This window comes from Aulostomus chinensis, chromosome 18 (genome assembly GCF_037954235.1).
Source record: "Aulostomus chinensis isolate RoL2024-O1b breed Wild chromosome 18, RoL_Achi_v1.0, whole genome shotgun sequence".
Taxonomy (NCBI): domain Eukaryota; kingdom Metazoa; phylum Chordata; class Actinopteri; order Syngnathiformes; family Aulostomidae; genus Aulostomus; species Aulostomus chinensis.
The window spans coordinates 16,426,181-16,452,513 of NC_141337.1; the positions used below are offsets into that span (position 1 = coordinate 16,426,181).

General features: G+C 43.6%; 4 protein-coding genes across 5 annotated transcripts; 3 read left to right on the forward strand and 1 right to left on the reverse strand.

Annotated features, from left to right (window-relative positions):
• Nucleotides 1-55: 55 nt before the first annotated feature.
• Nucleotides 56-2,829, forward strand: atf4b (activating transcription factor 4b). The gene is made up of 3 exons (XM_086185133.1): nucleotides 56-222; nucleotides 968-1,429; nucleotides 1,523-2,829. Exons 2-3 carry the CDS (start codon nucleotides 1,072-1,074, stop codon nucleotides 2,482-2,484), a joined length of 1,320 nt encoding a protein of 439 aa, XP_086041259.1. The 5' UTR covers nucleotides 56-222; nucleotides 968-1,071; the 3' UTR covers nucleotides 2,485-2,829.
• A 982-nt stretch (nucleotides 2,830-3,811) lies between these two features.
• Nucleotides 3,812-9,622, reverse strand: LOC147245421 (GTPase IMAP family member 8). Of its 2 annotated transcripts, none has more exons than XM_086184354.1 (7): nucleotides 9,471-9,622; nucleotides 8,438-9,018; nucleotides 7,323-7,878; nucleotides 7,154-7,251; nucleotides 6,926-7,057; nucleotides 6,249-6,839; nucleotides 3,812-6,162 (listed from the first exon to the last, which is right to left on the reverse strand). In XM_086184354.1, exons 2-7 carry the CDS (start codon nucleotides 8,466-8,468, stop codon nucleotides 6,089-6,091), a joined length of 1,482 nt encoding a protein of 493 aa, XP_086040480.1. In that variant the 5' UTR covers nucleotides 8,469-9,018; nucleotides 9,471-9,622; the 3' UTR covers nucleotides 3,812-6,088. The 2 variants fall into 2 exon arrangements, with proteins under 2 accessions (XP_086040480.1, XP_086040479.1); XM_086184353.1 differs by lacking the exon at nucleotides 9,471-9,622 and adding an exon at nucleotides 9,236-9,398.
• A 37-nt stretch (nucleotides 9,623-9,659) lies between these two features.
• adsl (adenylosuccinate lyase) lies at nucleotides 9,660-17,422 on the forward strand. Its single transcript, XM_086184355.1, has 12 exons — nucleotides 9,660-9,935; nucleotides 12,729-12,932; nucleotides 13,483-13,527; nucleotides 13,718-13,797; nucleotides 13,936-14,107; nucleotides 14,711-14,757; nucleotides 14,888-14,978; nucleotides 15,135-15,204; nucleotides 15,784-15,931; nucleotides 16,051-16,231; nucleotides 16,446-16,622; nucleotides 17,086-17,422. The coding sequence occupies exons 1-12, from the start codon at nucleotides 9,789-9,791 to the stop codon at nucleotides 17,170-17,172; spliced, it is 1,449 nt and encodes a 482-aa protein (XP_086040481.1). The 5' UTR covers nucleotides 9,660-9,788; the 3' UTR covers nucleotides 17,173-17,422.
• Nucleotides 17,423-17,490: 68 nt separating this feature from the next.
• tmem150b (transmembrane protein 150B) lies at nucleotides 17,491-25,086 on the forward strand. The gene is made up of 7 exons (XM_086184356.1): nucleotides 17,491-18,271; nucleotides 18,390-18,501; nucleotides 20,667-20,726; nucleotides 20,821-20,888; nucleotides 21,194-21,321; nucleotides 22,036-22,213; nucleotides 23,587-25,086. Exons 2-7 carry the CDS (start codon nucleotides 18,416-18,418, stop codon nucleotides 23,796-23,798), a joined length of 732 nt encoding a protein of 243 aa, XP_086040482.1. The 5' UTR covers nucleotides 17,491-18,271; nucleotides 18,390-18,415; the 3' UTR covers nucleotides 23,799-25,086.
• Nucleotides 25,087-26,333: the final 1,247 nt, after the last annotated feature.

The window sequence follows — 26,333 nt, forward strand, 5'->3', positions numbered from 1 at the left end:
GGGCACTACGCGGAAGGATACCTCCAGTCTCTGAGGAAATCTATACACGCCCCACGCCTCGACCTGCGCCATTTTCTTCGAAGCCACAGACCTGATAAGAGTTGTCCGAAATTGCTCTTTTTGCCGAAATGGCAATGTAAAAGTGTGCAGCGACCCAGCAGCAGCCAACAAAACAGTGCATCCAGCCAGTGCACTGAGTTACTTCTAACTCAACAAAATGTCGTAAGTATTATTTATTTTGTGGTGAATGTCCGGACAATGACGTGACAGCTGTTGGGCCTACGTGAGGCCGACGGGAAATAAGATTAACCGAGTTTTTAATCAGTTTAATCATATACGATCAATTAAATGTATTATAATAATCTCTGTATTAGACGACTGTACTTGTTAAGTTTGTTTTGAAATAAAGGTTAAACTACGGATGGCGTTATGTAACATACAGTTGAATTTTATTAATGTTTTTTTTCTTTTACAGCAGAATATGGTGCTAGTCGTCTCGTTTAATAGGTTCCATTTTGCTCATAGGAATCCAGCTGTTTTCAAACCAAATTTCTGAGCTCCATTGTTTGCCTCTCGGGTTTTCCTTGATGCCAACGTGGCAGTGAAATTGACTCGTTTCGTCTCTTTTCAAAATGGCGGTCGAGCGAGACCCTACAACAAGGTGGTTGTTTGAGACCGAGGATGGCGGACCGTGTGACCTCCTTTGGAAATAGTGTGACGTCAGAGTCACAAGGCTGCCTGAATCATGTGACCTACATTTGGAGCACTGCAGTGATGGGGGCAGTGTTGTGCCAAAATGTTGGACACCAGAACCGTCATTTTCATGACACTTAATCATATATGTCCTTAAATACTAGATGTTTCCTTCCCTTTTTTGCCACAAAACTTAATTTAATTACTCATAGTAGTCACACTCATAATATTGATGATGGCATATTTCTGAAATGTCCTCTCTTTGTGCTTTCAGGTCCTTCGTAGAAACCCTCAGCACTGCTGCATTCGACAGCATAAAAGAGTTTGACGCCTTTCTAACATCGTGTCACACCCCATTTGTGACCAACAACAGCCACTATGACCATGATGATGACAAACTTACAGTTTGGCCTGGACGACATGGAGGCCCTTCTCTTGGAGCCTTCCTCTCCCATGGCTGACCCCATGGGCTCCCTGCTTTTTCACCATGACCAAGAAGAATACAAAGGAGGACGGGCCTCATTAGAGGGCGCCGCATCACCAGTGTCACCCCTCAACTCCTCATCTCCGTCTTCATCATTCTCTGCTCCTTCCTTCTATTCTCCTCCTCATTCACCGCTGACCGTCCTCCTCCACGAGGACAAAGCCGGGACTGAGTCAGACCTGCACTCTTTCCCCTGGATGGGCCACTCTGGTCAGCTGAGAGATGCCAAGATGGTCTCAAATGGCAACAAAGGTAATGGTGGTGTGAATAAATGAGCTATCAGGAAGCCGTCTGTCAGGTGTGGAAAAGCTCTTAAACAATATGTGTCTCATTTGTCCCCCACAGACGATGTGTTCAGTGACCTGGACTGGATGGCTGAAAAGATGGACCTGAGCAAGTTAGACCTGGATTCTCTGATTGGCTCCTGTGGTCCAAGTGATGAGGCCCCAGGCTCTCCAGAAGAGCTCCTGGCCTCACTGGATTGCCCCATGGTGCTTGACTCCTTTCCGACATGTGACCTGTCAAGTCTCCCCTCTGCTTCTCCTATAACTACTCCTGACCTCAACCTCCCATCAGCCCGTTCAGACCCCTCTACCATTTCTGCTCCTGAGCCTGAAGTACGCATTGACCACGAGGAGGTTCCGTCTCCTGCCCCGGAGGTCCCTGAGCTGCAAGAGGAGTTGGAAATTAAATCTGAGCCAACCTCCCCTGATGTTGAATCCAGCTGTTCCCCAGCTGACACCCTGGACCTGGGCAGTGAAGTTGATGTCTCAGCGAGTGAGGTGAAGCCAGTGGTAGTGAGTGTGGTCCCTCAGGTCCAGAGGCTTGTATTCTCCCTCTCCCCAACCCGCATCATGCTCGTGCTGGCCCCCAAAGACAAAGCTGGGATCGCCAACGTTAACCCAGTGCCCGAGGTTGTTCACTCCTCTCCGCCCGCCTCTCCTCCGCCGACGTCCTCCAGAAGCAGGCCCTACCCTGAGCCCAATTATAAAGCCAGTACCCCCTCACCTAGCAACACAGTTGGGTCCCTCCCAGGTGCTAGTGGAGAGGAAAAGGTTACTTTGAAGGCACCGAAGAACAAGAAACTCAAGAAAATGGAGCAGAATAAAACAGCTGCCACTCGGTACCGGCAGAAGAAGAGGGCGGAGCAGGAAGTGCTTAGTTCAACGCACGCTGTGCTTGAGAGGAAGAACATGGAGCTGAAGGAGAAGGCTGAGTCCATTGCGAGGGAGATCAAGTACCTCAAAGAGCTGATGGAGGAGGTCCAGCTGGCCATGATCAAAAAAGGTCTTGGTGTTGACCCCTAGCGGTCAGACCCAATAGTAACTGGATGTGGTTGCATGTGTTCCAGGAAGTTTGAGGGCTCAACGGATGCAAGCAAAAGCCAGTTTAGTGTTTTGTCCACACTGCATGTCTGGAATGCACAACTCTCTCCGTTTTAAACTATGTATCACTGGTATTAACTGTTAAAGAGTAGTGTTCTGGAAATTGTTTTCCATTCAGCATATTACTTGGTGTTCCTTGTAACGTATGAACTTTATATCTGTGGACCACAGTTACATATTTGTTTATATTTAGATTTTTACTGTGTGTGGAAAGTATAACCAGATCATCTGTATTCTGAATAACTCAATAAAGAGTCTTAAACCTAATAGCAGGGAGTGTAGCTTCGTCTCCAAGTGTGAATGTGTGACAGTGATAATGGAGGCTTCCTAAAAAAAACTACCAGAGAATAAATAGAACACGCCTGAGCAGCACCTCGATGTGGACGCATGGGCATCTCAGTGTACCTGAGATGTCCTGTTCAACTACGGAGACACTAAAGGAGAAAGTATTTCTCTATCAGCTGAAGGTGAAAGTTGACCTCCAGTGTGACACATTGGCCGTGTGTGTGTATGTGTGCGCCATGTTTGGTCCAAGGCTTCCTCGAATTTAAAAAAAGGAACGATGAATTTAGAGACACTCAAGGTAAAGATGGCGCAGAGTTTTACACAAAAGGACAAATATCCTCTGGACCTGCTCTCAGTGTGTAAATGCTCTCATTTCACAAAAGCATACATGGTGTATTAGAAGAGAAAAAACAACACGTCAGTGTGTTTTGTTGGGTGAAAATATACAGGCAAAATGAATTGTGTAACAGCCAAGATGAGAAAAAATCCTTCCACAAGTGACGCCACAAACTGAAGTATTTGCTTTCAAAAGTAAAATACTATGACCACAATTTGATTTGAAGTACCAATGTTATTTAACAGTTGCAAGCGCACTAACTAAATGTACCCGTGACAATAGGATTAGGTAAGAAAAATCACAAGGTAACTTGTTATAGCTGTAATAGCGTTATGAAATTGCCTTAAACCTCTGAAAACCTTTGAACTTATCATGCAACTTAGGACTCAAAATACACCTTCCTGGAATAAACAATACTAAAATAAACCTTATTCAATCAAGATAATATAATTTGTGCACATCCACAAAAAGTAGTATGTGCAACAGCAGAGGAATGTCTGTAAAACAGCACCATCTAGTGATGATTACTGAGTACTACGACATCTGCAGAGAAGCAGTCGCTCCATGTTATTAAAAACCGCACTAAAACGTCACTTGAATAATAAGATGCACACCAAAAATGCACAACAATATATCCATATCTTTTATTGTTTGAGAATTAACAAAGTACTGATGATGCAATCACCATTTAGGAAGGACCACACGGGAAGTAACGTCACTGGCTACAGTAAAGTGGTTACACAGTGCAAAAATGCCTCACTAAAAGCTACAATGTAACATATTTTACACTGTAAATATACACTGCGCTTACAATATATTCACATGTGGAGTGGAACTGCCAGGAACATCCTCGTATATCTAGTTGTAAAGTCATGCTTGCCACACTAAGTGCCGTGGTCGCCTACATCACTAGATGAAGCACAGAGTCAGTCGAGCATAGGAGAGCAGGTGACGGTTGTCTTTAGAGGCTGCAGCATCTGTATAAAATAAAAGCATGGCAGTGGTATTGGTCACATTTTATAAATGCTTTATGTGTACTCATTTCGTACCCTACAGAGTGTAAAATATTTTTTTTCCCATTATTTTTATTACATGTTTGCAATTGTAAAAGTAGTAGGATGTGAAGTCATAGCAGGAATTCACACAGACTTGCTGAGGCAAGAGTCAGAGAAATAAGAAGTGCATTTTGCTCTTCAGGCACTCGTTTATCTGCATGCGGTGTCTTAACATGCCTCAGAGAGCTGAATATATTGATATCTTTTTTAAAATTTAAAACATCTCGATCAATGTCAGGAGCAAATGTTGCAGTGATGTAGAAAAAGTTAACAGGTAGCCCTGTGTGAGCTAGAATGGTTCATGAGGTTATGTGGTTTCTGTCGCATGCGAAAGCTTGATGTTGGAGTATCACGCTTTGATGCTGAGGCACATAGCTGAATCTACTTTGTCAATAAATGCACCGGATGCATGACCACAAAGCTGTTCCACGGGGATCTGAGACTGCACACGCTCCTCCATACAGCCTTCCCAAATTTGAACGCTCCAGCAGAGATGAGCTACGGATGATTCACCTCATTTAATGGGTGAAAATTATTGCATTAGCACAAGAGAACCAAAGCAAATGATTACAATCAGGAACCAAAGCGAACATATCCAATTCACCGTTTACTGAACCCAAGATAAAATGTAAGTTGATCCCACACTTTGATTGATTTGCGGCCATGAGATATCCCCCCCCCACCACCACCACCACCCACCCAACTTCAATAATCCATAGCCACTAGATGTTACTTGCTTCAACAATTTTGGACCGCAATATTCAAGATTTTTCAGCCACGGTATAAATTTGTGGCCACGAGATGTAACATTCTCAGAAATCGATTCATTTGTTGCCAAAATGGTTGTCGTTCCTGCTGTTTTTAATTCATTTGTAGCTTTGAGCCATAACTTATTTCAGAATTTGATTAATTGGTCGCAGGAGAAATTTTTAATCTTGTGACCGCATTTTTTCCCCCCCCTCTGTATCACCGCTCTGCAGTTTTAGAATCAGCATTCAGCCTTACAACAAATGTACAAGCTTTTACCCCGGAGGGATCAATTCAACCCTGAATCCCGGAGGGTAATTTAATACCACTCACTCTGGCCTGTTTCCTGTGTAAGGGTGCGCTGCATAAACACCACTGTGCACGCATTCCAGTGCACGTTATCGTCACACCGCTAATGTTTAGATTTGCTGTTCAATGAGTTGCTTTCACACAAAAGCATTCCCTTTGAATCCTTTGATGCAACTGAATCAGAAGGCAGGCAATTCAGATGGGGATGACTGTGCTGCAACATCCAGTCACAATGAACGGTGCATAACAAACAAGGACAGAACTGTGGGTTGGCAGAAACGGGTGCTACTGAAAGATTGGAGTGCTCCTGATAATATCCTCTTCTCAAGCGATTGATTTTGATGGGTTGGTGATGAAACGCACTCTGCTGCCTCATCAGTACCCACGCATTCGGGCCAGTATATGAAGGCGATCAGTGCAGTCTGAATACAGTTTTTCTATTGTTGAGTACCTCTTTACTCTGCAGTCATGAAACAGGGTTTCAAACAGCCGTTGATTTCTGTTGATGAACACGCTCATGAAGAGCAGTCAAGCTCTGGCCCCTTGGTGCAGAAACAGAATCCTCTTAAATTAATGGCGAATTCTTCAGTCCAGATTGAGCTTTGCACACCGGTCAGTGAATTCGGTCTTTCTCACAGGGAACTCCTGTTACGAACCCTTTGATTTCTCTCCCTGAAACTCCTAGGAGTGGAGAGGGACATCTAGATGAGGTTTCGGTTACATGAGGTTACGTTTGGCCCTACTGAAGACACACAACAAGGATAAAAGCCAGAACACGTTCCTGTTGCCTCCATCACTGCAGCTGGCATCCTCTACAGTCGTCCTCGGGTTCGGTGTTGTCAGATGAGTATGAGCTCTCCTCGCTCACTGTCAAATACAACACATTCATATTAGGCCTGGGCTAAATGGATCTGTTTCTGTGTTATATGTGAAATTAAGATATTGTGACTTACACCACTCGGTCTGTATGGGGAGGAAGGCCTTGTCACCGTTATCCCTAATCATCTCCTCAATCTTATCCAGTAGGACCGAGACGCTCCGGTCCTTGCCTGGAGTCTTACTGTCCAGGACGTGGTAATAGTTTCCACAGTACTCGAGAAGTCTCTGCAGCTCCCGCCCACCTCTGAGAATGTGCTCCTCAATGGGTGTGCGGCCCAGCCAGTCGCCGCAGCTGAACAGCACCATAGTGTGGAGGCACGCGCTGTCGCCAAACAGAGTCTCTATGTGAGCCAGAAGTGTTCGCCTCTTCCTGGCGGTGAGGGATGAGACAACTGGAAGGACCAGCAGCAGAGTGTGGGGTCCAGGTCGCAGGAGGGCTGCGCCACGTTGTGACTCCTGGCGGATTCGCTTTGGGGTTCGCCTCACTGAAAACCAGTCCCACCCTGGGGTGTCAACTATGGTGACACGACGGCCGGATACGAGTGCCTGCCTCCTAAGGCACAGCTCGGTCTCCTGGCCGGACTCAAAGTACCGACGGCCCAGGATGGAGTTCCCTACTGAGCTCTTCCCAACGCCCTTCCAGCCCAACAGCAGCAACCTCAACTCTGTTCACAGAAAAATAAAGATAGCAAAAGAAAAAAGGCAACGTTAATGACATAGTAAGCACAAACGCAAGTCAGCTCCCTCATACCTCTGGGAGGTCCTCCGATCATCTGCTCCCTCTGTCTAGCATGCTCCTCCATCCTCATCCTCTCTTCTTCCAGAGCTCTCCTAGCCTGCTCCTCCTCCAGTAAGATCAACTCATTCACCTCAAAGTACCAGCCTGTAGAGAAACAAGGATCAACCCACGCAAACAGCCGGCTCTAAAACAAATCAGGTGCCACAACGGTTGTATTTAGTGCGGGAACGATCAACAAACCTTGGTTGTCAGTGATCATTTCCTCCACCTTTTCCATCAGCTCGGGTACCTGTGTGTTGTCCTCTGTTTCTTTCCGATTGTTGTCAAAAGCGTGGTACCTGCAGGTAGAAAGGGAAGTCCACTTAACTGCTGCCACCATGTTATTTCTGATTCTTCTCCGTAAACATACCTGCTTCCACATCTCTCCACCAGCCACTGAAGCGCCTCTCCAGTGTTTGCGATATGCTCCTCAATGAAGACACCTTTCTGCAACTTGTCCACCCCAGTAAAGAGTACCATTGAGTACCTCCAGGTCCCCCCACCCAGGGCCCCCAGCTGCTCCTCTGCAGCCCTCCTCTGGATGTCGGTAAAAGGCTGGGTGACAGACACTACCAGCAAGATTGCGTGGGGTCCAGGAGGGCACAGAATTGCTCCCATGCACGGCCCCTCGCTGTCCAAGCTAGGCGGGGGCCGGGGTGGGGTTTCTGACTCTGCACCAGTGTTGTCATTGTTGTCTGCGTCCGTGTCGTCGTCCGGGTCACTGGGAATATTCCATGGCGGTGTGTCAACCACAGTCACCCGTCGGCCATAGATCTCTGTCTGACCCACGTTGCTGTGAGTAGTCTCCGTCCCAGCATCAAAGACCTCATCCCCCAGAATGCTGTTGGCGGTGGAGGTCTTGCCAGATTTTGGCCCTCCAAGGATCAAGAGTCTGCGCTCTGGAGGGTGCCGGGCCCTGGCGTCCCCTATTGAACACAGAAAGGTTGTGTTTGGCACTTTATTCTACCTCTCAGAGATAATTAATTCTGTCATATCTCTCGTTCTTTCTCTTACATTTTGTCCCAAAACTTCAGTCCTGACTTTCAGTTTTCTCCTGTGGGCCCATTTTATCCAAGCACTTTTCTACCTGAAACCTCCTCTTCCCCTCCCTTATGATGTAAAAGATGTTTTGGTCAACTTTGCCACCAACCCAGGAGAACATCATGTGGACAGAATGTTCTACTTTGAAAAAAGTTAAGAGGAGAGGATCAATCCTTTAATGAAATGGCACTGCTGAGGAATATGAATATTCAGTAGATGGCATCCCATGCCCGCCCTACAAGGATGGCAGGAAGGGAGAATATGGAGAGGAGAGGAAGGTTTAGGTTACTCACTGCTGCTGTTACAATCCATGTGAGCTTCTCAACACAGGAAGTTGACTCAAGCAACAGTTTCTAGGGATTCTGGATGACCTGCAGTGTTTCCTCCCGGATGCTGCAACTGAATGAACTGGAGGTGTGCGGCAAAGGATGAAAATCCACTTACCAGAGTCAGAGGCAGAGGACACAGCAGCCATCTTGTGGGTAGAACCTCTGGCTTCCTCCTCCTCAGCCCCCCTCCTCCTTCTCCTTCTTGTCTCCACGGTGAATTCCTCTCGTTGCCTCCTCAGAAAGAGGAGCGAACGGTGACGGATGCTGAGCGGTGTGTGAACGTCTGGCAGTTCGAATGCTTCTTGGCTCTCTCTTTCACGCTGACCCTCATTCTACTGCAGTGTAACTCACTCTAACGTCTGCTCCCCGTATCCACCCCTTCCTCTCCTCTTCTGCCATTCAATCTCTCCCCCTCTTTTTTGCAATCTATTATCTTCCACACCCCTTCAACCCCACTATTTCTCTATTTGGTCCTCTCCTCTGTACCTTCTTCTCGTCCTCCAGTGCTCCTTCTTCTGTCTTGTTTATCTGTCCAAGCAGAGGGGAAAGATTGTGCAATGCAGGAGACTGGGAGCCAAATCCACCCCTGCAGCAGCAGTTTCAGGATGATGTCTCCTCATTTTTTCTGAGGCAAAACAGAGAAAACGTGCTCCTCGGCAGCAGCAGCGGCAGCAGCAGTGTAGCACTGTATGCAGACTGCAGTCAGGGGGACAGATAGAAAGAAGGATAGACAGAGAGGGAGAGATGGAGAGACAGAAAAAGAGAGAGAGCTCTGTTAACAGCTGCTATTCCCCAGCTGCTGCATCATGCACAAACACAACTGTTTAGATGATGCCCGCAGACTATTGTGACGCAGGAAAGGGATACATACTGCATGAATAAATTCAAATATTCATATACAGCCACATCTTACATAACACAGAAAAGGTCCTATAAATAGCAAATGACTGAATCCAAAGCGCCGTCCCCTTAGTGTGAATAATTTGTAAGGGAAGCATCACAATTGTATTATTTATAGCAGAAAATGTCTTAGCTTATCCGTAGCTCCTTGATAGGTTAAACATTTGCGTTATGATGCGAGGTACATTCAGGGACAAACGGGAAATCCCGTAAAACAGAGAGGTTCAAATGTATACAAGCGCTCTTACGAAGGCGTTGTTGGTGCATTACATAATGTGTGTGTTTTTTTTAGACGCACTACGATGTATTAAAGTGCAGTCAAGCGGATTGAAATAAACACTTAGCGTAATAAAGCACGTTTAAATCACTCTGTCGTAGAAATCCCCTCACACCGTACGTCGACTGACAGTGTCGTAAAACCCTCTTGTCACGTGACAATGAACTCTCAGCGCGCGTGGTGGCTAGGTGACAAGCTAGTAGTGTGTGTGTGTGTGTGTATGTGTGAGGGTGAGGGTGAAGGTGCAGGTTAGACCCCGGTGTTCTAGCGGACACCAACTTCTCTGACAATGATGGCAGGAGCGGACGAGTTCATGAAGTATCGCTCCCCGCTGGTGTCGAGGTATGCCAGCAAGGAAATGGCCTACAACTTTAGCGACAGGAAGAAATTCACCATCTGGAGAAAGCTGTGGATCTACCTTGCCAAGGCTGAGAAGGTTAGCCAGATCGTAGCACTGTGCCCGTTGCTATTGTTTTAACGCTTTTGTTAAGGCGTATAAATCTCATGAAGTAATGTCTCCGACCTTCATAGAGCCATATATCAAGTTTCCTGCTCTAAATATAGTTTTGGGGAGGGCAGGTCCTGAACCAGCCATTGAGGACTCCTGGAGACACAGTCCAGCACAGCATAGAGATAATTGAGAGGCTAGCAGGGACTCAGACTGAGTGCAACATTTTAAAACCAAAAGAAGAAAAAAAATAAAAATCTGTTTTTATATATGAATCGCACGCAACACATTCCTTTAAATATTTGAATGTCAGATTTGTTCATTACAAGAAAGCAACATCTTCGATAAAAAAAAAATGCTAAACGTAACCGAAAACATTTGCCTCATGAAACGTCATTTTACCACTCACTCTCAAAGTCACTAATCAGTAATGTGTCCTACTTCTGTCAGAAAACTATCGTCTTGCAGAAAACGTTCAAGGGGAATTTTTAAAACCATTTTTACTCGAAATAGTGCGTCAACATTTTGTAGATTTTTTTTTTTTTTTACCAACTGGCCGAGAGTTTCTCAGTCCATCGCAGCTGCAGCCCCCCTCTTTCTTGATCATGGCTGAACCACGAGCACCCTGAAATAGGCCACATGTCATATACGTTATAAATGCTCTCCCTTTTTTAGGAGGTTTGAGGAGCAGGATTTTTTTTTTAAATGGCATAAAAGCACTACTTCTTAACTGGTTATGAGAAAAACAAAAACCGCCTGGTAACACGGTAGTACATTTAACATTGAAGGCCCAAAGCAATCTGCTGGGGTCCCCTCCTTGAGGTTGAGCACACTCATCTGCTAATGAGCCAGCACACACTTGTTTTAAATAGCGTCTCCATTTTAAACAACAGTATACAGGAATTTGTTTTTAACTGAAAACATCTTCTCAAGTTCATGTCTTGCATTATAAAAAAAATCCCACTGTATTTAAGGAAACTTTTGAAGAAAAAAAAAAGGGTTGCGCAAGGATTTATTGTGATGAACCAATGTGCTCGCATCTGGAAATGGACACCAAACACTCAAGATTAGAAATCCTTAGCAGACTGCAGAAGTGATGTTTTTTTTTCTTCAGAAAGCTGTGGAGACACCGAAAATCGAATTGGTCAGAATAACTTTTCAGTTTGTCACATGAAAGCGTATCAGTCGCGAGAGACCGTCTCACATGAGCGGCTGCACGCACGCTCATCGCAGCCGAGGGGTTCGACTTTTGACGTGTTCCTCGGCGGGTTAAGAGCTGGTGAGTCTCGTGCCCCACCCCCACCTCCCCACCTCTGTGTCAAAATAGCATATAGAGAATGTGCCAGTAACAGGAGACGTGCAGCCCTTTAAGAGGCAGCATTTTCCCCGGCATGATGATGCTACCAGCGCAACGCTCTCACCGGGTTCACTAAACACTAATTGCTGTTTGCGTGATGATGACTTGGGCTGCAACCTGACCTTTAACCTTTCAGATTCACAAAGCTTCCCTCCTTTTACAGAGAGTTGACATTTTTATAAAATAAAAATATGACATTTTTTTCCTCAGAATCTCCTCTTATCGTTAAGATGAGATCTTGGTAAGATGAGTTATTCATTACCTCATTTTAGTCTTTCATGCCGATGTGAAAAAGTCTCGGGGACGAGGTGTTTTTAAGAGGCTTAAGTGTTACTTAAGCATAGAGGAAAATGGAGGAAGGTCAAAGAAGCAGGATAAGAATCTCCTAGAGCTGAATGTCAGTGTGTCACTGAGACACTACTCACCACATCATGCTGGGATGAATGTTAGCGTCTCATTATGGTGCAGTTGGATTAATTTCTCAACGGTGAATAATAGGAATGCCACACTGAACTGTCCAATACGCATATGAAGTGCAACTTCTTGGTTCCACAGGGAAACAAAAAAAAAAAAAGATTGTCTATCTTTGTCAACTCTCACACGCGAGACTGGCTTATTTTTCCTGCCCTGAAAGAACTATTGAATCGTTCCTAGCGAATATAGAGTAGTGTTTCTGCTTGAGAAAATACTTGGTAAGCAGGGGATTCTTTCAACGGATCCCCTCTGCCTTTCTGTACCTGTCAGCCTCATTTTGTTGGCTACTTTTCATTTGTATATTCAACAGGGAGGTTTATCACGAACAATAAGTCAGGATTCTGGAGTACACGTCATTGATTGGATAACATTTTGTACCTAGCAACAGGGTTTTCACAGATAAAGGTTTTCATCGCTTCCCTGCATCAAGCATGTTCCTAAATCAGTCGTCCGGCTTGGCCTCCTGTCTGCAGGACCAAGTTGGAGTTGCATAAGTCCCAAAGTGAGTAGGAGCCCATTTATGTGTGAGAACATCCCACGAATTTGGCCCATTGTTATTGAATACAGCCAATCAGGTTTTGATGCAGTCATGTCTTGAACTGTGTTGTCTTGTCAAAGGAGGAAGAGTTAAAAGGTGGGGTCCAGATCCTCTCTTAATCAGTTTAGAGTCCCATCACATGGCTGCTCTGTCCAACAGAATTGTCAAATCTAATCAGGGTAATGTCTCCTCACAAGACCAGCACGTGTCGCTGAAGAGATGGAGGGAAAGATGAGCGAGGCATCGGCGGAAAGAGAGCTCTCTGTTCAATCATCTCGATAGTGATATGGGATTCTTTTAAGAAAACAACTTTGAGTAAGAGTTGTGGAAAAAAATGCACGTACAAGTAAGCAATTCCACGTCCGGCCTTCCTCCTCCTCTTCCTCACTGCGTCTCTCCTCATCATCCTCAGGCGTTGGGCCTGCCCATCACAGACGCGCAGATCCTGGAGATGGAGAGTCACGCGGAGGACATCGACTTCACCATGGCAGCAGAAGAAGAGCGTAAACTCAGGCATGACGTCATGGCCCATGTCCACACCTTTGCTCACTACTGCCCCACTGCTGCCCCCATCATCCACCTGGGTGCCACGTCCTGCTACGTGGGAGACAACACTGTAATCCTTACCATTGTATAAATGACCTGTCTGTGAACACAACTCCATGTTAGGATATAGCAAGACTTCACCCTGCATTCAGCTGCACCTCTCAGACTCAGAAGTACAAACCCTGAGGGCCAGAGAGGCTGATTAAAATGACAAAGTTCATTTTCTTTTGCTTACTCCCTTTTGAGATGAATACATCTGTCAATACTGTATTCTTCAGTCACATTACAAGTTCCATAAAAGTATGAGCGCGAGTTTTCAAAAGAGGATATCTTTTTTTTTTAAATCATTTTATGCGGCCAAGCATGTAATTATAAATATTTGTAAATATTCCACCCTTTTATTAATTTTTCAATAATTTTGGTATTGCAAACCGTGCAGTAGAATCATTGATTGGGGAACTGTAATTACAAAGTAGTGGTCCTCCCACTCAGCACTAGCCCTGTGTGTTCTTGACAATAAGACTAATTTAACATAGCGTGTCAAGACTTATGACTTTGCGCGCTCTCGGCTGTCCTTAAAGTGTCCAAGACCTCTCAGTTGTTTCCTCTTCTTTCCTCAGGATCTGATTATGCTGCGTGATGGATTTGACATTCTGCTGCCTAAGGTGAGGCTCAGCTGTGTGCCACTAACATGCACATCCAGCCAGCGGTGCGTCTGTGAAATCAGTGGAAATGAAAGATGATTGGAGCCTCAGCCGCTTCGGTGACAATGAAGAAGCAGCCACCTCGGCTTCTGTGCGAGTGTGTGTCGGTGTCACTGTGTCGATATGACTGTCTTCGCTCTGGTGATTGCAGCTGGCCAGAGTCATCGACAGACTGGCGAAGTTTGCCGAGAAATACTCCGACCTCCCCACGCTGGGCTTCACGCACTACCAGTGAGTCAGCTGCTTCTCTCTAGTGGGATGCAGCCTTCCCTCCAGTGTTTTCGTGCTGTCATGTGGTTGATCTCCATCTCTGCCTGATACTTCTGATGAAGAACATACAGTATTTTCTCTCTCTTTGTCCTCCTCCAGACCCGCCCAGTTGACCACGGTAGGGAAGCGAGCATGTCTGTGGCTGCAGGACTTGACCATGGACATGCGCAACCTTCAGCGAGCACGTGATGACCTGCGTTTTCGGGGGGTGAAGGGGACCACTGGCACTCAGGCCAGTTTCTTGCAGCTGTTTCAGGGAGACCATGACAAGGTAAAAGGAATTAAATAGACATTTTGTATTCTGGTGCGTTAATTCTGTCAATCGTGACTGATGTTAAAGGCATATTAGAAAATCTACTTGAAGGGAACCTCTCCCTGGACCCTTTCATTTTCTTACTGGACGTACTCCCTGATGGTCCGTCCCACGATCAGGAATTTTTGCTACATCTCCTTCTAATGATAACAATTTGCTGGTTGAAACCTGAACCACCTACAGTTGCACAGTGGATACAAAAAAAAAAATCAGACAAGTGTATTTAATGGAAAAGTTGACAGCACAACAACAGCTGAAGGCTCCCGTCATTGAAAGAAGATGGAGACCAGTTTTGTGCCTTTTCGGAGAGGATGCTAATGCCTGGGCTTTTGTGTGTGTATATGTGTATAGATATGTATACACATTATTATTATTATTATTATTATTATTTTACATCTTATTTCCCCCTCTGTCTCGGTATTGTAATTATTTGTGTGAGTGCGAGTGCCCAGTCTCAGGGCACTCACTGTTACTGTGTTGTTCATTGTTAATTCTGAAAATAAAAGTTAAAAAAAAAAAAAGAATTCTGTCAATTATAATGAATTATCTTCCTTCCACCAGGTGGAAGAGCTGGACAGGCTGGTGACAGAGATGTCTGGCTTCCAAAAGTACGCTGGATCACTATCTGCCTCTCAATAATCTAAGACAAGGAAGGATGGTGGTAGAATTCTGTTGAAGGTCATTTGTTGTAGAAACATGCTTCTGTAGCGCTGGCGTGTTTGTCCCTGTTGTACACAGAGCCTACCTGGTGACTGGACAGACCTACAGCCGTAAGGTGGACATCGACTGTCTGTCCACTCTGGCCAGTTTGGGAGCTACTGTTCACAAGGTAAGCTGCTGGAGATGAGGACAAATGGAGACATGTCACCACCTAGTGGTGGTTAAAGGGACATGCAGGGTAATTTGAGAGCACAGAGTAGAAACCAGCTCTCATTTTGACTACAGTTTAACATGCTTCTTCGGTATCTTTTTCTTGCCGGTGTAGATCTGTACCGACATCCGCCTGCTTGCCAACCTGAAGGAGATCGAGGAGCCTTTCGAGAAAGAACAGATAGGCATGATCATATTACTTGTTCTGTATAGCTACTTTAATAGGGGCATTTTCAACTTAAAAGCACATTATTATTTAATGGTAGCAGAACGGTGCTGGGTACCATTTACTTTATATCTTCTATTTAGCATTGGGAACATTATCCAACGCTACTGAAACAATTTGCTACTAATGCTAATAAGAATGGGGAATAAGACAGAAAAAAGCACAGTTCTCCCCACCAACCACTTACCCAATGATTTGATTAATTACCTTTTAGAGTTTCATTAACCATGTTAAGTTCAAATTTTTTGACTCTGGCTGACCCTGGTTTGCCATTGTTAGCTGTGGCTGCTACAGGGTCTTAGCTTTCAGGCTGTCATTCAGTCACACAAATCCTGCAGCGAGTGTTGTCTGCGCTTTGTCCAGCCGTTGTTCTGACATATTGTGACCTGAGCAAGCCTTAGTAACCGTCTCACCCAAACAAACCCTCAGGCATCAAATTTAGCACAGATTGATTTTAGGTGACTGCAGCACTGATGTCACTGTGTTTGTAACCTTGAAAGTACAGAGTTCAGCAATTAGGTCCTCCTCCCCCCTTCAGGGTCCAGCGCTATGCCCTACAAGAGGAACCCCATGCGGTCAGAGCGTTGCTGTAGTTTGGCCCGACATCTGGTGGCGCTAATGGCTGACCCGCTGCAGACGGCCTCAGTTCAGTGGCTGGAGAGGACGCTGGATGACAGCGCCAACAGGTCAGGCGCACGAGAGATAGAAGTCACATCACGGAAGTGCTAGTTTCAGTCAACATATCCATTGTACTTCAGGTGGTTCTGTCCCTCCATTCCTCTTTAAGTCCTTCTCCCTAATGTAGGAGGATCTCCCTGCCTGAGTCCTTCCTGACTGCAGACATCATCCTCAGCACCCTGCAGAACATCACAGAGGGACTGGTGGTCTACCCCAAAGTCATTGAGAGACACATCCGTCATGAGCTACCCTTCATGGCCACGGAGAACATCATCATGGCCATGGTCAAGGCAGGAGGAAACCGACAGGTGCAACAGCCTGACAAATAAGAGGAGTCTAGAGTACCTTTAATTTAGATAGTATATGTTAGTCCCATCCAGAAAGATCCACAGTTCAGGCGGTTTCTGAACCCCATTTGAAATGTTTTCTGTTGGTGCAGACGTCATTTCAGTTAGGCTGATTATAAATAAACGAATAAGAGTGACAAACCCTAAACCGATCGACATGGGTCTCTTGTTTCAGGACTGCCACGAGAAGATCCGTGTCTTATCCCAGGAGGCCGCGGCTGTGGTCAAACAGGAAGGTGGTGATAATGACCTGCTGGCCAGAGTCCAGGCTGATCCCTACTTTGCACCCATCTTGGGGCAGTTGGATGCTCTACTAGACCCCAAGACCTTCATTGGACGTGCTCCACAGCAGGTACGCTAGATTGTAGCGTGCGTGTGTGTAACTTAGCATTCCAAAAACCTTAACCTAGCTTTACTGAAATCTTAAGGGGGTGAAGTAGTGTAAGTGTACAGCACAGAGCAATGAAGCTAACAGGGATTTGACTTCATGTCAGAAATTTTCAGAATAGGGCTCTTAAAGCCAGCTCTGACAAAACTTTTATAATAAAAAAAATGGCGGCTTTTATTTTGAAGGCAAGAACACTGAACTGGAAGTGTTAAACTGCAAATGTTTGAAACATTTCAAAGTCTGTTTTAATAAAATGTAAAGATATTTGATTATACTTGTACTGTTGACGTGTGGAATGTGACATTCAGTCACAGAAGCACGCATTTTAGCTGTGTGTTTGATGACTCGTCTAAAATGTCGATTTAAGCCTTCAGTTTTAGACAAACTGATGTGTGACATCGTCCTCTGTTGTTTTTGTTTGTCTCAGGTGGCCAGATTCCTGTCTGAGGAAGTGCACCCTCTACTGGAGCCCTACAAGGCTAAAATGGACATCAAGATTGAGCTCGAGCTCTGACACACACTCACACATAGTCTCTCACACACACACTTACAGAAGCATAATGAATTAAAGGACAAACCTCAGTTAAAAAAAACACAAAAAAAACAGCCAATGCCTGATGGCCCGCCTTTTCTTGGTTTTCCTTTAATTTGTCAGCCGTCTGGATACACACCCACCCACCCACACACACACCCACACACACTGACTTGTGTAGAGAGCAGCTGTCATGCTACGTTGTATCAATAAAAAACAATGATTGAATGAATTCCTCTTTATAGTAGCGTCGTTTCTGCCCACCTCTGTAAGATCAGAATGAGGAGTGTGTAACTGAAGAGTTCCTATTCAAAACCATAAGATGTGCTGGTTTTTTTTACATGAAATGGAACAAAACTAACCAAAGATGATTAATACTGATGTGATAATTTGTCTTTCTATCTGTTATTAACAGGAGCCAAAGGTCATATACACCTCAAGGGTTTTAAAAACATGTTTGCTTGTCATAAAAAGTTAAGCCAACCATTAACTCTCCCTTTAACGATGTCACTTTATTGATTCGTCATTTAATCTTTATTATTCTAAAGCCTGTGTATGGACACTGAGCTGGCATATGTTGCCGCGCCTCTCCAAAATTTAGACTTACAGGTTTTGTTTTTAGTTTAAAGGAAAGGAAATTGTAATCTATAGAGTACTTTACTGTACTTTAGAGCTGCAAGGATCAAGTTGAAGTGGTCGTAAATCTTCTAAAACCACTGGCACAAGGTCCACCCCGGCTCGAGAAATAGAAACTACCGTACTTTATAGTATAGCTGCGCATTTCCTATAAAACTGGAGAGAAAGAAGATATTTGCTTTTTAGCTTTGAAGTTTGATAGGCAGTTGAAAATCTCACCTTCTCACACATCATTAATTGTGAGAAATGTGGAAATCTCAGTGCTCTACTTTGGTCACCTCCTCCATCCGATAAGACTACGGTAGGGTAATTACGGTAAAAGTGAAGCTCAAGTTGGCTAGTTTGAATAAAGTAGAGAATTACCTCGAAACCTGCTCCCTTTCATAAGGACAGTAAGTATTAGCGTGCTCTAAAACTCCCAGGACGTCAGTGTTTTCAAGCTTTTGTAAGTGAATCTTTAAATTCAGAATATTGTCTTTTTTTTCTTCTTTTTTTTTTTACAGATTCACCGTTACTGAGGAAATTATATGTTTAAATTCTCCTTCCTCCGTATGTTTGCTCAGGAACGCTGCTGCGCGCTTATCCCTGGATGAAGCGACTGCACTGGAACATGTGGATGTGGGCTCTGCTTCCTGTCTGCCTGGCTGTCTTTGGCACTGTGGGGATTTGGACTGTGTGAGTGTTTACCCTCACATATTCTGTTAATGCAGGGAATGCTGCCTGTTATCTGAAGGCACTGACAATATTATTACTCTGGTGTTACAGTGTAGGCTACATAAATGGTTGCTTTTGTTCCCAGTTTGGCCGTCAATAGTTTTATAAATACAGTTTAACTAAAAAAAAAAAGAAGAAGGATGGAATGAACAAGGAACTACAGATAAAAAGTATATTAATACAATTAAAATCTAACTTTAATGGCAAGTAAGATATTGAAAATGTTTGGTCTCAACTCAGACTCACTACAGCCATTTGTATTTCATGTTTAATGTAAATTTTTCTTGTTCTTTTTTGTGGTTGTATTCTTTGTCATTAATGTGAAACAGTGTAGGGACGCAAGAAGATTCAGATTAAGCACAACACACACACACACACACACACACACACACACACACACACACACACACACAAATCATCCCCCCATCAACCATTTGGTGGTTTTTGTCATGAACTGCAAGGTTTTCCTGTGTGTCCTTCCAGATGTGTGGTTAGAGCAACCCCCCCCCCCCCCCAAGTCATTGTCACCAGTGTGCTCAGTGCTGAGAGGAGATTGATTAACTAGAACCCGGGTAGAGGTACCCTACAGGGTTGGAGCAACACACTAGTAAAACATAACTGACTGCTAAATGAACCAGTAGGGCTGAGTACTAGCAGGACACACTGGTATGATACGCATCACGATATCCCTACATATTTTGTTATTGTATCGGGGGGGGGGGGGGGGGTATAGTGATATCGCAACAAGCCAGAGATCGCATTTCTTAAGATTCCCCTGCTGTACTCCAAAATGGGGGGGGGGGGGACCCACTGCACCGTGAATAATGTACCGTTATCAGGAGTAGCAGGTGCATGGCAACTGAGTCTGTCTTTAGATGTTGATAGTGTCCATGGCAATACACTTTCCCCTGGACCTGTGGTCTGAAGTCAACACACTCACACAGACACACACACACACGCCCTGTAGTTCCATTAATTACATGATAACATATTACAATTATTCAAACACAGTCCTGGCATTGTTTTTTTTGTTTGTTAAATTTAAGAACAATGACAGATCACTTTCGTGTGTGTGAAACGGGGCAGCCGGATAAGCTACCCGAGAGCTACTCTGGACGATAAAACATATTTTTAAAATCTTTTGAAAATGCGATACATACATAATACAATAACATTTACAGCCTGAAGTCTAAGACTAACCTGAAACCCTAACAGCACAAAGTGGCCTCGAACATTTTCCTCCATCACGTGAACATTAGTTTAATGAATACCTTAAATAAGTAATGACATGTGATTAACAAAACAAAGAAGAGCAGATTCTTGATTACAGACCATTGTAAATAGTTAAGAAGTCCCACACCGTTTATTGCTCGTTAACACCTCAGCCTGTTTTAGTAACAGCTGTTGATGTAGATGATGACATGTTTCTACTTTTATCAAGTTATTTCCACAGCTGGGGACGGCTGCGCACCACATTGAGGCTTGTAAATGTAAAATTTAAATTTCCTATTGGGATGTTTTCAGGGGATAACATGATGCTACAAATCTAAACTTTTATCATTTCTGTCTTTTTACTGAGTGATTAAATTGTGAGAGAAACGGTGAGAGAATGCTTCGCTTCAGAATAATCTAGCGAGTTATGAGGATGCAAAAACAGTGGAAAAGGAACAAGTGCATCGTGCTAATTACTGGAGACCCAGCCAATTAAAGGTGCAGTGCGAAGGATTTACTGTCAACAAGCGTTAGATGAATTTGGGCCAGGCAGCCCCTCACGTCCCCCGTCTCCTCACGTCAGTTTTTCATGTATGATAATTTTTTTTTTTAGGGAATTATATACACATAAAAATGAGTATTGCATTAAATTTCTTCTGAAAGATCCCCCGGCTACTAGAGACTGGTTTGTTAATGGTCTGACATGATACAGCTGGGAATAAATGTGTGACGATAAAGTTGATATTGTAGTACACAACAAAGAAAATAATAAAGGGGACTCGACAAATGGCTGTTCTCTTCCGCTAAAAGTCTGCTTGGCTATTAATCACACAGTCGTCAGTGTTTCCATACACGTGTGAAAAAAATGCAGATATGCAACTAAATGTTCAATCCCGTCAATCTCTCTAAACTAGATTTGCTATCGCTGTAACAAATGGATCGGTCAACCTAACGGAAGGTGTTCCTTACATCAGGTGAGTTCCTTTCTCTGCTGATTCGAGACAAAACCTGAAAATACTTCAGCTAAACTAAAGAATCCTTCTTTCTGTTGCCCCGTGCGCCCTTCAGTGAATGTGGGACGTTCAACCCTCAAAGCTGCCTCTTCTCCCAGATCTGCAACATCTGCTCGGTTTTAGGTAATTATTCACGCCCCATTTATCCCACCTTGGACTGAGGTCTTTTAAGAATGTAGTTCTTATTAATGTGTAGTTCATTTTCTCCGTCATACACACAAAGGGATTGTATTGAGAAACGTTATGTAATTGGAGTGTTAGACGTTTTTAGACGTTTCTGTCTTCCTTTGTATTTGCACTTCAGCTGTAATTCTTTAAGTGCTCGCAGCTTCGCCATCCGAAAACCAGTTGCTAACTAAGTTCAAGTTGGTCCCAAACTTATATTTGCTATTTCTTATTATTTCATGTCTCCTCTCTCTGTTTCTCAGCCCTGTGGATTGTGGTGATCCGGTTCCAGCAGGTCAGGGACTATGGCCATCATGGGAGGGCCAATATTGCAAGCATAGTTTTAGGATTCATTTCCTCAGTGGGAATCTCTGTCACTGGCAATTTCCAGGTAACAGTTCACATAAAAGATACCATTTGCAAAAATACTACTACACATCATCTGTGTAAATCCAGAGAGTAGGAGGGTCCTTGGCTGTCATTAGGAAATGCTATCTTTGCGTCCATAAAAAAGGGATCATTCAGATTTTTTTGAAGTTGAGTCTTATTTGCTACTTTGCTCCTTACCAATAATGACATTAACCGGCAGAGTTCTCTCTCAAAACAATGTATATGCTGTTCCTTTTAATAGCTCTGGAGAGTTGGACAAAATGGACAGGGGCAAACGCAGGGTCACTGGGGTCACGCCCCTGCATGTACAAGCTGACTGAGGGTCACTGAAATTGATCGGCAGAGTTCAAGTCCACCCAGAAAACTGCGACCCTGCGATCGCATAAATTAATGCCAAATCAGTCAGGTTCTTCAGGGTGAGCAGTTACTTGCTTTTTTAAAAAAAATTCACGCACTTTAGTTTTAAAAGTCAGCAGTTCTGGTGCAAAGAATCTGAAATTGTTATGAAGTCGCCGCGTCACTATCATGCAGTGGCTCACTGGTTTCTTAGAATGTGGTATCAATGGGACGAGCGATTTAACACATAGCGCTTTGAAGTCAGCCTTGTTGCCACGGTTCCATTTCTTGAATTCTGTTGTCCCCTTTGAGTTTATTCACTCACTTTCTTTTTAAAACCCTCTTTGTCCTCATTATCTCATCTGTCTGTTCCCTGTAGCAATCCATCTTGATGGGAGTTCACCTTTTGGGAGCGTTCCTGGCGTTTTTCCTCGGCCTGGGCTACTTCTGGGTTCAGCTCTTTCTAACGTATCGGGCAGAGCCGTCTGAGGACCGATGTTGGGCGGGGCCGGCGAGAGCCCTCTGCTGCATCCTCTGTACCATCCTGGTCATTATTAGTATCCTTCCTAGCTGTATGCAGCAAGAGCTGGCATACACAATAATAAAAGTTAAAAAAAAAATTAAATAAAAAAAAACAACAACATTTATATATATAAATAAATAACACTATGTTAAATGGACCAGGAAGTCATCGTTTCCATGGCGTAGGTAAAAGTGAATGGTAAATATCAAGAATATTAAATGGAAGAGAAAAAAAAAACCCTCTTCATCCACACAAACATTCGTTTTTCAAAAGTGTTTATTTGAGCTGTTTGGATGTTGTTCAGCGCCACAAACCACATTAATGAGTGTACTGATACTCTATTTGACCTTGACGCTGGGAATGTCCATTGGGAGCTTCCATCACCATAACTTTTATGTAACTTGTTGTAACAATGTTGCCGTGGTATTTTGACTTAGTCGTTCACATGTCAACTTAAGTTTCAACACACCAAATTGAATCGGATACACAAAATGAAATAAAAACCCTAATTAGCCCTCATACTCTTCGCCGTTGTTTCACCCTATCTGCTTCTGCAGTTGTTAATTCACTCTTTATGTTTTGAACACGTGGTGAAGCCAATGACAGAGGACACACATGGTTACTTGACTTAATTAAAAGTAGAAATACTCAGATAAAGTAGTACTCAGGTGAAAGTAAGCGTCTCCATTCCAAATTTTACATCAGGAAAAATAGAGAAAAGTAGTGCTGAAGTTGACGGGCCTCAGTTTGATGGCTTTCTTCAGGTTTTGACAGGATTACTGTGGAAAATCTTCAAAGTAAGAAATAACCGATGGGTTCAGATGGAACAATATTTACTGAGTAAAAGTACGAAGTCCTCTTAATTTTAAATACTCAATTAAAGTATAGGTACTTTGACTTTTTTCTTAAGTACAGCAAGTAATTGGTTGAGAATCCCTTCTTCTATGAGTGTTGGTGTGACGTATGTCATTGACTGAACTGACAAACGTGCCATATTTGACTGGTGACGTCACGCAATAATTCACACAATATGTGATTTTTAAACATTCACACCGATCAATTGAAATCATTCTGAAACATTAATGACGTATTTCACACCTGGTGTCGCTTCCTTTGCTTAAATGTGATGATCCAGATTCTGCTTCTGAGGAATTGCACGACACTACCACAACAGCCTCACACACGCAGTATCTAGGGTGACTGACATCTGGACTCACAAGTACACCAACAGGGAACTGCCAGACAAAGTGGTTAACAATGCAACTGGAGTAAAATATCTCACGTGACTTGAAAGACTGTAAGATTCCATTTGCTATGAACAGAAAATGTATATCCATCATCTACTGTTTGGTTGTTTCCATCGTGCATTTTGGTGTTTTTCACCTTGACTGCTTGCTTCTTCTCCAGTGTCCATTCTCCACAATATCGGCTATCCATCGGGGGCTGCAACATGTGAATGGGCCGTGGTCATGTTGTACTTCTGCCTGTTCGGACTTTTTGCGGCTGAGTTCCGACACGTGGACTGTCACCACCTCATCGTCCAGACACGCGTTCTGAGGAATGACTGCAGCCCCGCCACTATAGAAATAAATGGTCATGTGGCAAACACACTAAACTGAACACACACACACACACACACACACACAATTCCTGCAGGTGCACATGGTTCACGATCATCTCTCTTGGGATGTAGCTACCGTCTCTATATTGGCATGAATGCAGCTTTAAAGATGCGCCCTGGATTCATAAATGTAGATCTGTGTAGATTCAGAGCTGAAGACCATATTGCTGTCTTAGTGTTATTCATTGTGTAATTTCTGCCACCAATTAATCAAATAAACACCAAAGAGATGGATAAAAAAGATAGATAAATCGATCTATCGAGAGTGAGACGGACTATTGTGAATCAAACAATAACAAATTTAATTCAAAAGGTTCCGTAATTCCATAATAGCTTAAGTATGATGGAGTAAATAGGTTTAAAAAAAATGTCAGAAAAAGAGTGATAAGATGATACATAACATTGCACTATTGCCTGTAAGATATCAAAAGCTCAGTGCAGCTGCAGTCCAGCGGGGCACCGCTACGCCACCTAGCAGGTAGTTTGATGGTGTCATGAAATACAGTGTCATTATCAGGTGGAAATGATGTTCATAGACGAGTTCGTATGTTTTTTCAACTCCACTGAAGGGTTGTGATGCCACTGACGGGCATAAACGCCATCGTCTTAAAGGGAAGTCCAGATTTAGATCACTGTTAGAAACATTTATTATAGTAGCTTTTTGACTGAACGATGCGGAAAAGTTACTTGACGGTGGCCCTGAAAGGCAAATCCCAACATTCCAGACAACGCAACATTTCAGAGAACACAAAGATGTGGTGCTCTCTTGGGTTTCATGCATCAGGGCCACCGTTTGTTAAACCCTTAAGTCGCCTAACAGCTTCTCTTATCACTGTTTATAATGTGACATGAGAATCTCAGGTATCAAATAATATATGCCATCATACAGGTTCTTTTGTTTTCCTTTTTGAAGGATAAAATAAAAACGGGTTAGAGTGAAAGCTTTGAACTCACGCTCTGTAACAAATAACAGAAATAATACATGTAACATTTCAGAACGGGTACTCCAGCTTCCTCCCACAGTCCAAAGACATCAAGAGGGGACGAGGCTGATTGATACTCTAAATTGACTGTAGGTGTGACTGTGAGTGTGAATGGTTGTCTGTCTCTATGTGTTGGTCCTATGATGGACTGGTGACCTGTCCAGGGTGAACCCCGCCTCTCACCTGAAGGCTGCTGGGATAGGCTCCAGCCCCCCCGTGACCATTGAAAATGGATGGATGGATGGACATTTTTGAACATTGTGCTGTACTTTTGTGTATTTGTAGGACGTAAGAGGAGAATAAAGAACAGTGTTTTTTATTTATTGCAAATGAATAAAGAAAATAACAGGATTATATTCTCATTACAAAATATTTGGAGGATCTGAATTATAATCCTCACTATTTAACAAAAAACCAAGACAATGCCATTTAATTCCTCATGTTTGCCAGCCCTCAAGAAGCCAATGATAATGTTTAAAATTTTTTCGAAAAAGTGTTTTTCCAGTTTTTGATTGAAAAAAAAAACTGCCATCTGTGCCCTTAGTTTATGGGGCATAAATGCACACAAACACACGGTGGCACCGTTTAACCATCATTCACGCTGCAGTGTGGTGAATTCCATCAAGACAGCCCTTTAGATCCTGCAGCTCCAACGATTAATGTGACGTACTTCAGACATCATTTAAGGATTTCTTCCTTTGATATTTCCAAATATAACCCTTTATCCCTCTCTCAGCATCCCATTTTATTCTCTTTAACACAGTCTTTGTATGTTCAAAGCGACATGAGCTTGTGATTAGTGCATAGACGGTGAATACCAGGAAAAGTCTGGTCTGGTTCTCCCTTCACACCACCTGTCAGCTGCATAATACAATAGAAGAAGTGGAAAAATGTTTCCGTGTGACATAATGAGAACTGCTTCTCAACTTACATAATAGAGCCAAAAAGACTTTTTTGAAGATTAATTTATGCAATCACTGAGATTTAAATCTTATCACTATTATATTCTTGAACAATTCACAATAGATCACAAAAAAACCCCAATGTATCTGTACCTCTCAGACCGACCAGTAGGGGCGCTGTGGAGCGTAGCCGATGGTCATTTCAATGATGGGAAAACTGCTCTGGTTCTGTGCCAGCATGTTTTTGGAAGATGCCTCTAATTTAAACAGAGGTTCTACATTCAGAGCAATTTGTCAGGCCTATTTAAGACTGACAACACAATGGAGCTCTTACAAGTTGATAGTGGGAGAGGTCCTACTCTTGGCTCTCCAACCTTTCTCTGTTTATTTCAACATATCATGTCGGGGTCTGCTGGCACTGCCTCCAGAAGCACTGTGTGATTTAAATTTTCACTTTTGTTTGTATCTTGTATTGATTTAAAAAATCACTTGGGGCACGGAGAGAAGCTTGAGATGGGAAGACTAGGCCCCCAGTGTCTTGCTATGTCCTGACAGCATTCTTTCACATAGTCTAAGCTGTGTGATCTCTAAAGGGGGGCTTTGACAAGCGGGCCCAGGGATCAGCTCCAAATTCTATGGGAATTTCTG

Bases quoted from the DNA above. Each gene is read 5' to 3' on its own strand.
- atf4b (XM_086185133.1), top strand. From the start codon at position 1,072: ATGACCATGATGATGACAAACTTACAGTTTGGCCTGGACGACATGGAG. The intron at 1,430-1,522 runs GTAATGGTGGTG...TGTCCCCCACAG, and splicing joins GGTCTCAAATGGCAACAAAG to ACGATGTGTTCAGTGACCTG.
- LOC147245421 (XM_086184354.1), bottom strand. From the start codon at position 8,468: ATGGCTGCTGTGTCCTCTGCCTCTGACTCTG. The intron at 6,840-6,925 runs GTATGAGGGAGC...TTCTGTGAACAG, and splicing joins GATCGGAGGACCTCCCAGAG to AGTTGAGGTTGCTGCTGTTG. The intron at 6,163-6,248 runs GTAAGTCACAAT...TGTATTTGACAG, and splicing joins CCCCATACAGACCGAGTGGT to TGAGCGAGGAGAGCTCATAC.
- adsl (XM_086184355.1), top strand. From the start codon at position 9,789: ATGATGGCAGGAGCGGACGAGTTCATGAAGTATCGCTCCCCGCTGGTG. The intron at 9,936-12,728 runs GTTAGCCAGATC...CATCATCCTCAG, and splicing joins ACCTTGCCAAGGCTGAGAAG to GCGTTGGGCCTGCCCATCAC. The intron at 16,232-16,445 runs GTGCAACAGCCT...CTCTTGTTTCAG, and splicing joins AGGCAGGAGGAAACCGACAG to GACTGCCACGAGAAGATCCG.
- tmem150b (XM_086184356.1), top strand. From the start codon at position 18,416: ATGAAGCGACTGCACTGGAACATGTGGATGTGGGCTCTGCTTCCTGTC. The intron at 20,727-20,820 runs GTGAGTTCCTTT...TGCGCCCTTCAG, and splicing joins GAAGGTGTTCCTTACATCAG to TGAATGTGGGACGTTCAACC. The intron at 20,889-21,193 runs GTAATTATTCAC...TCTGTTTCTCAG, and splicing joins CAACATCTGCTCGGTTTTAG to CCCTGTGGATTGTGGTGATC.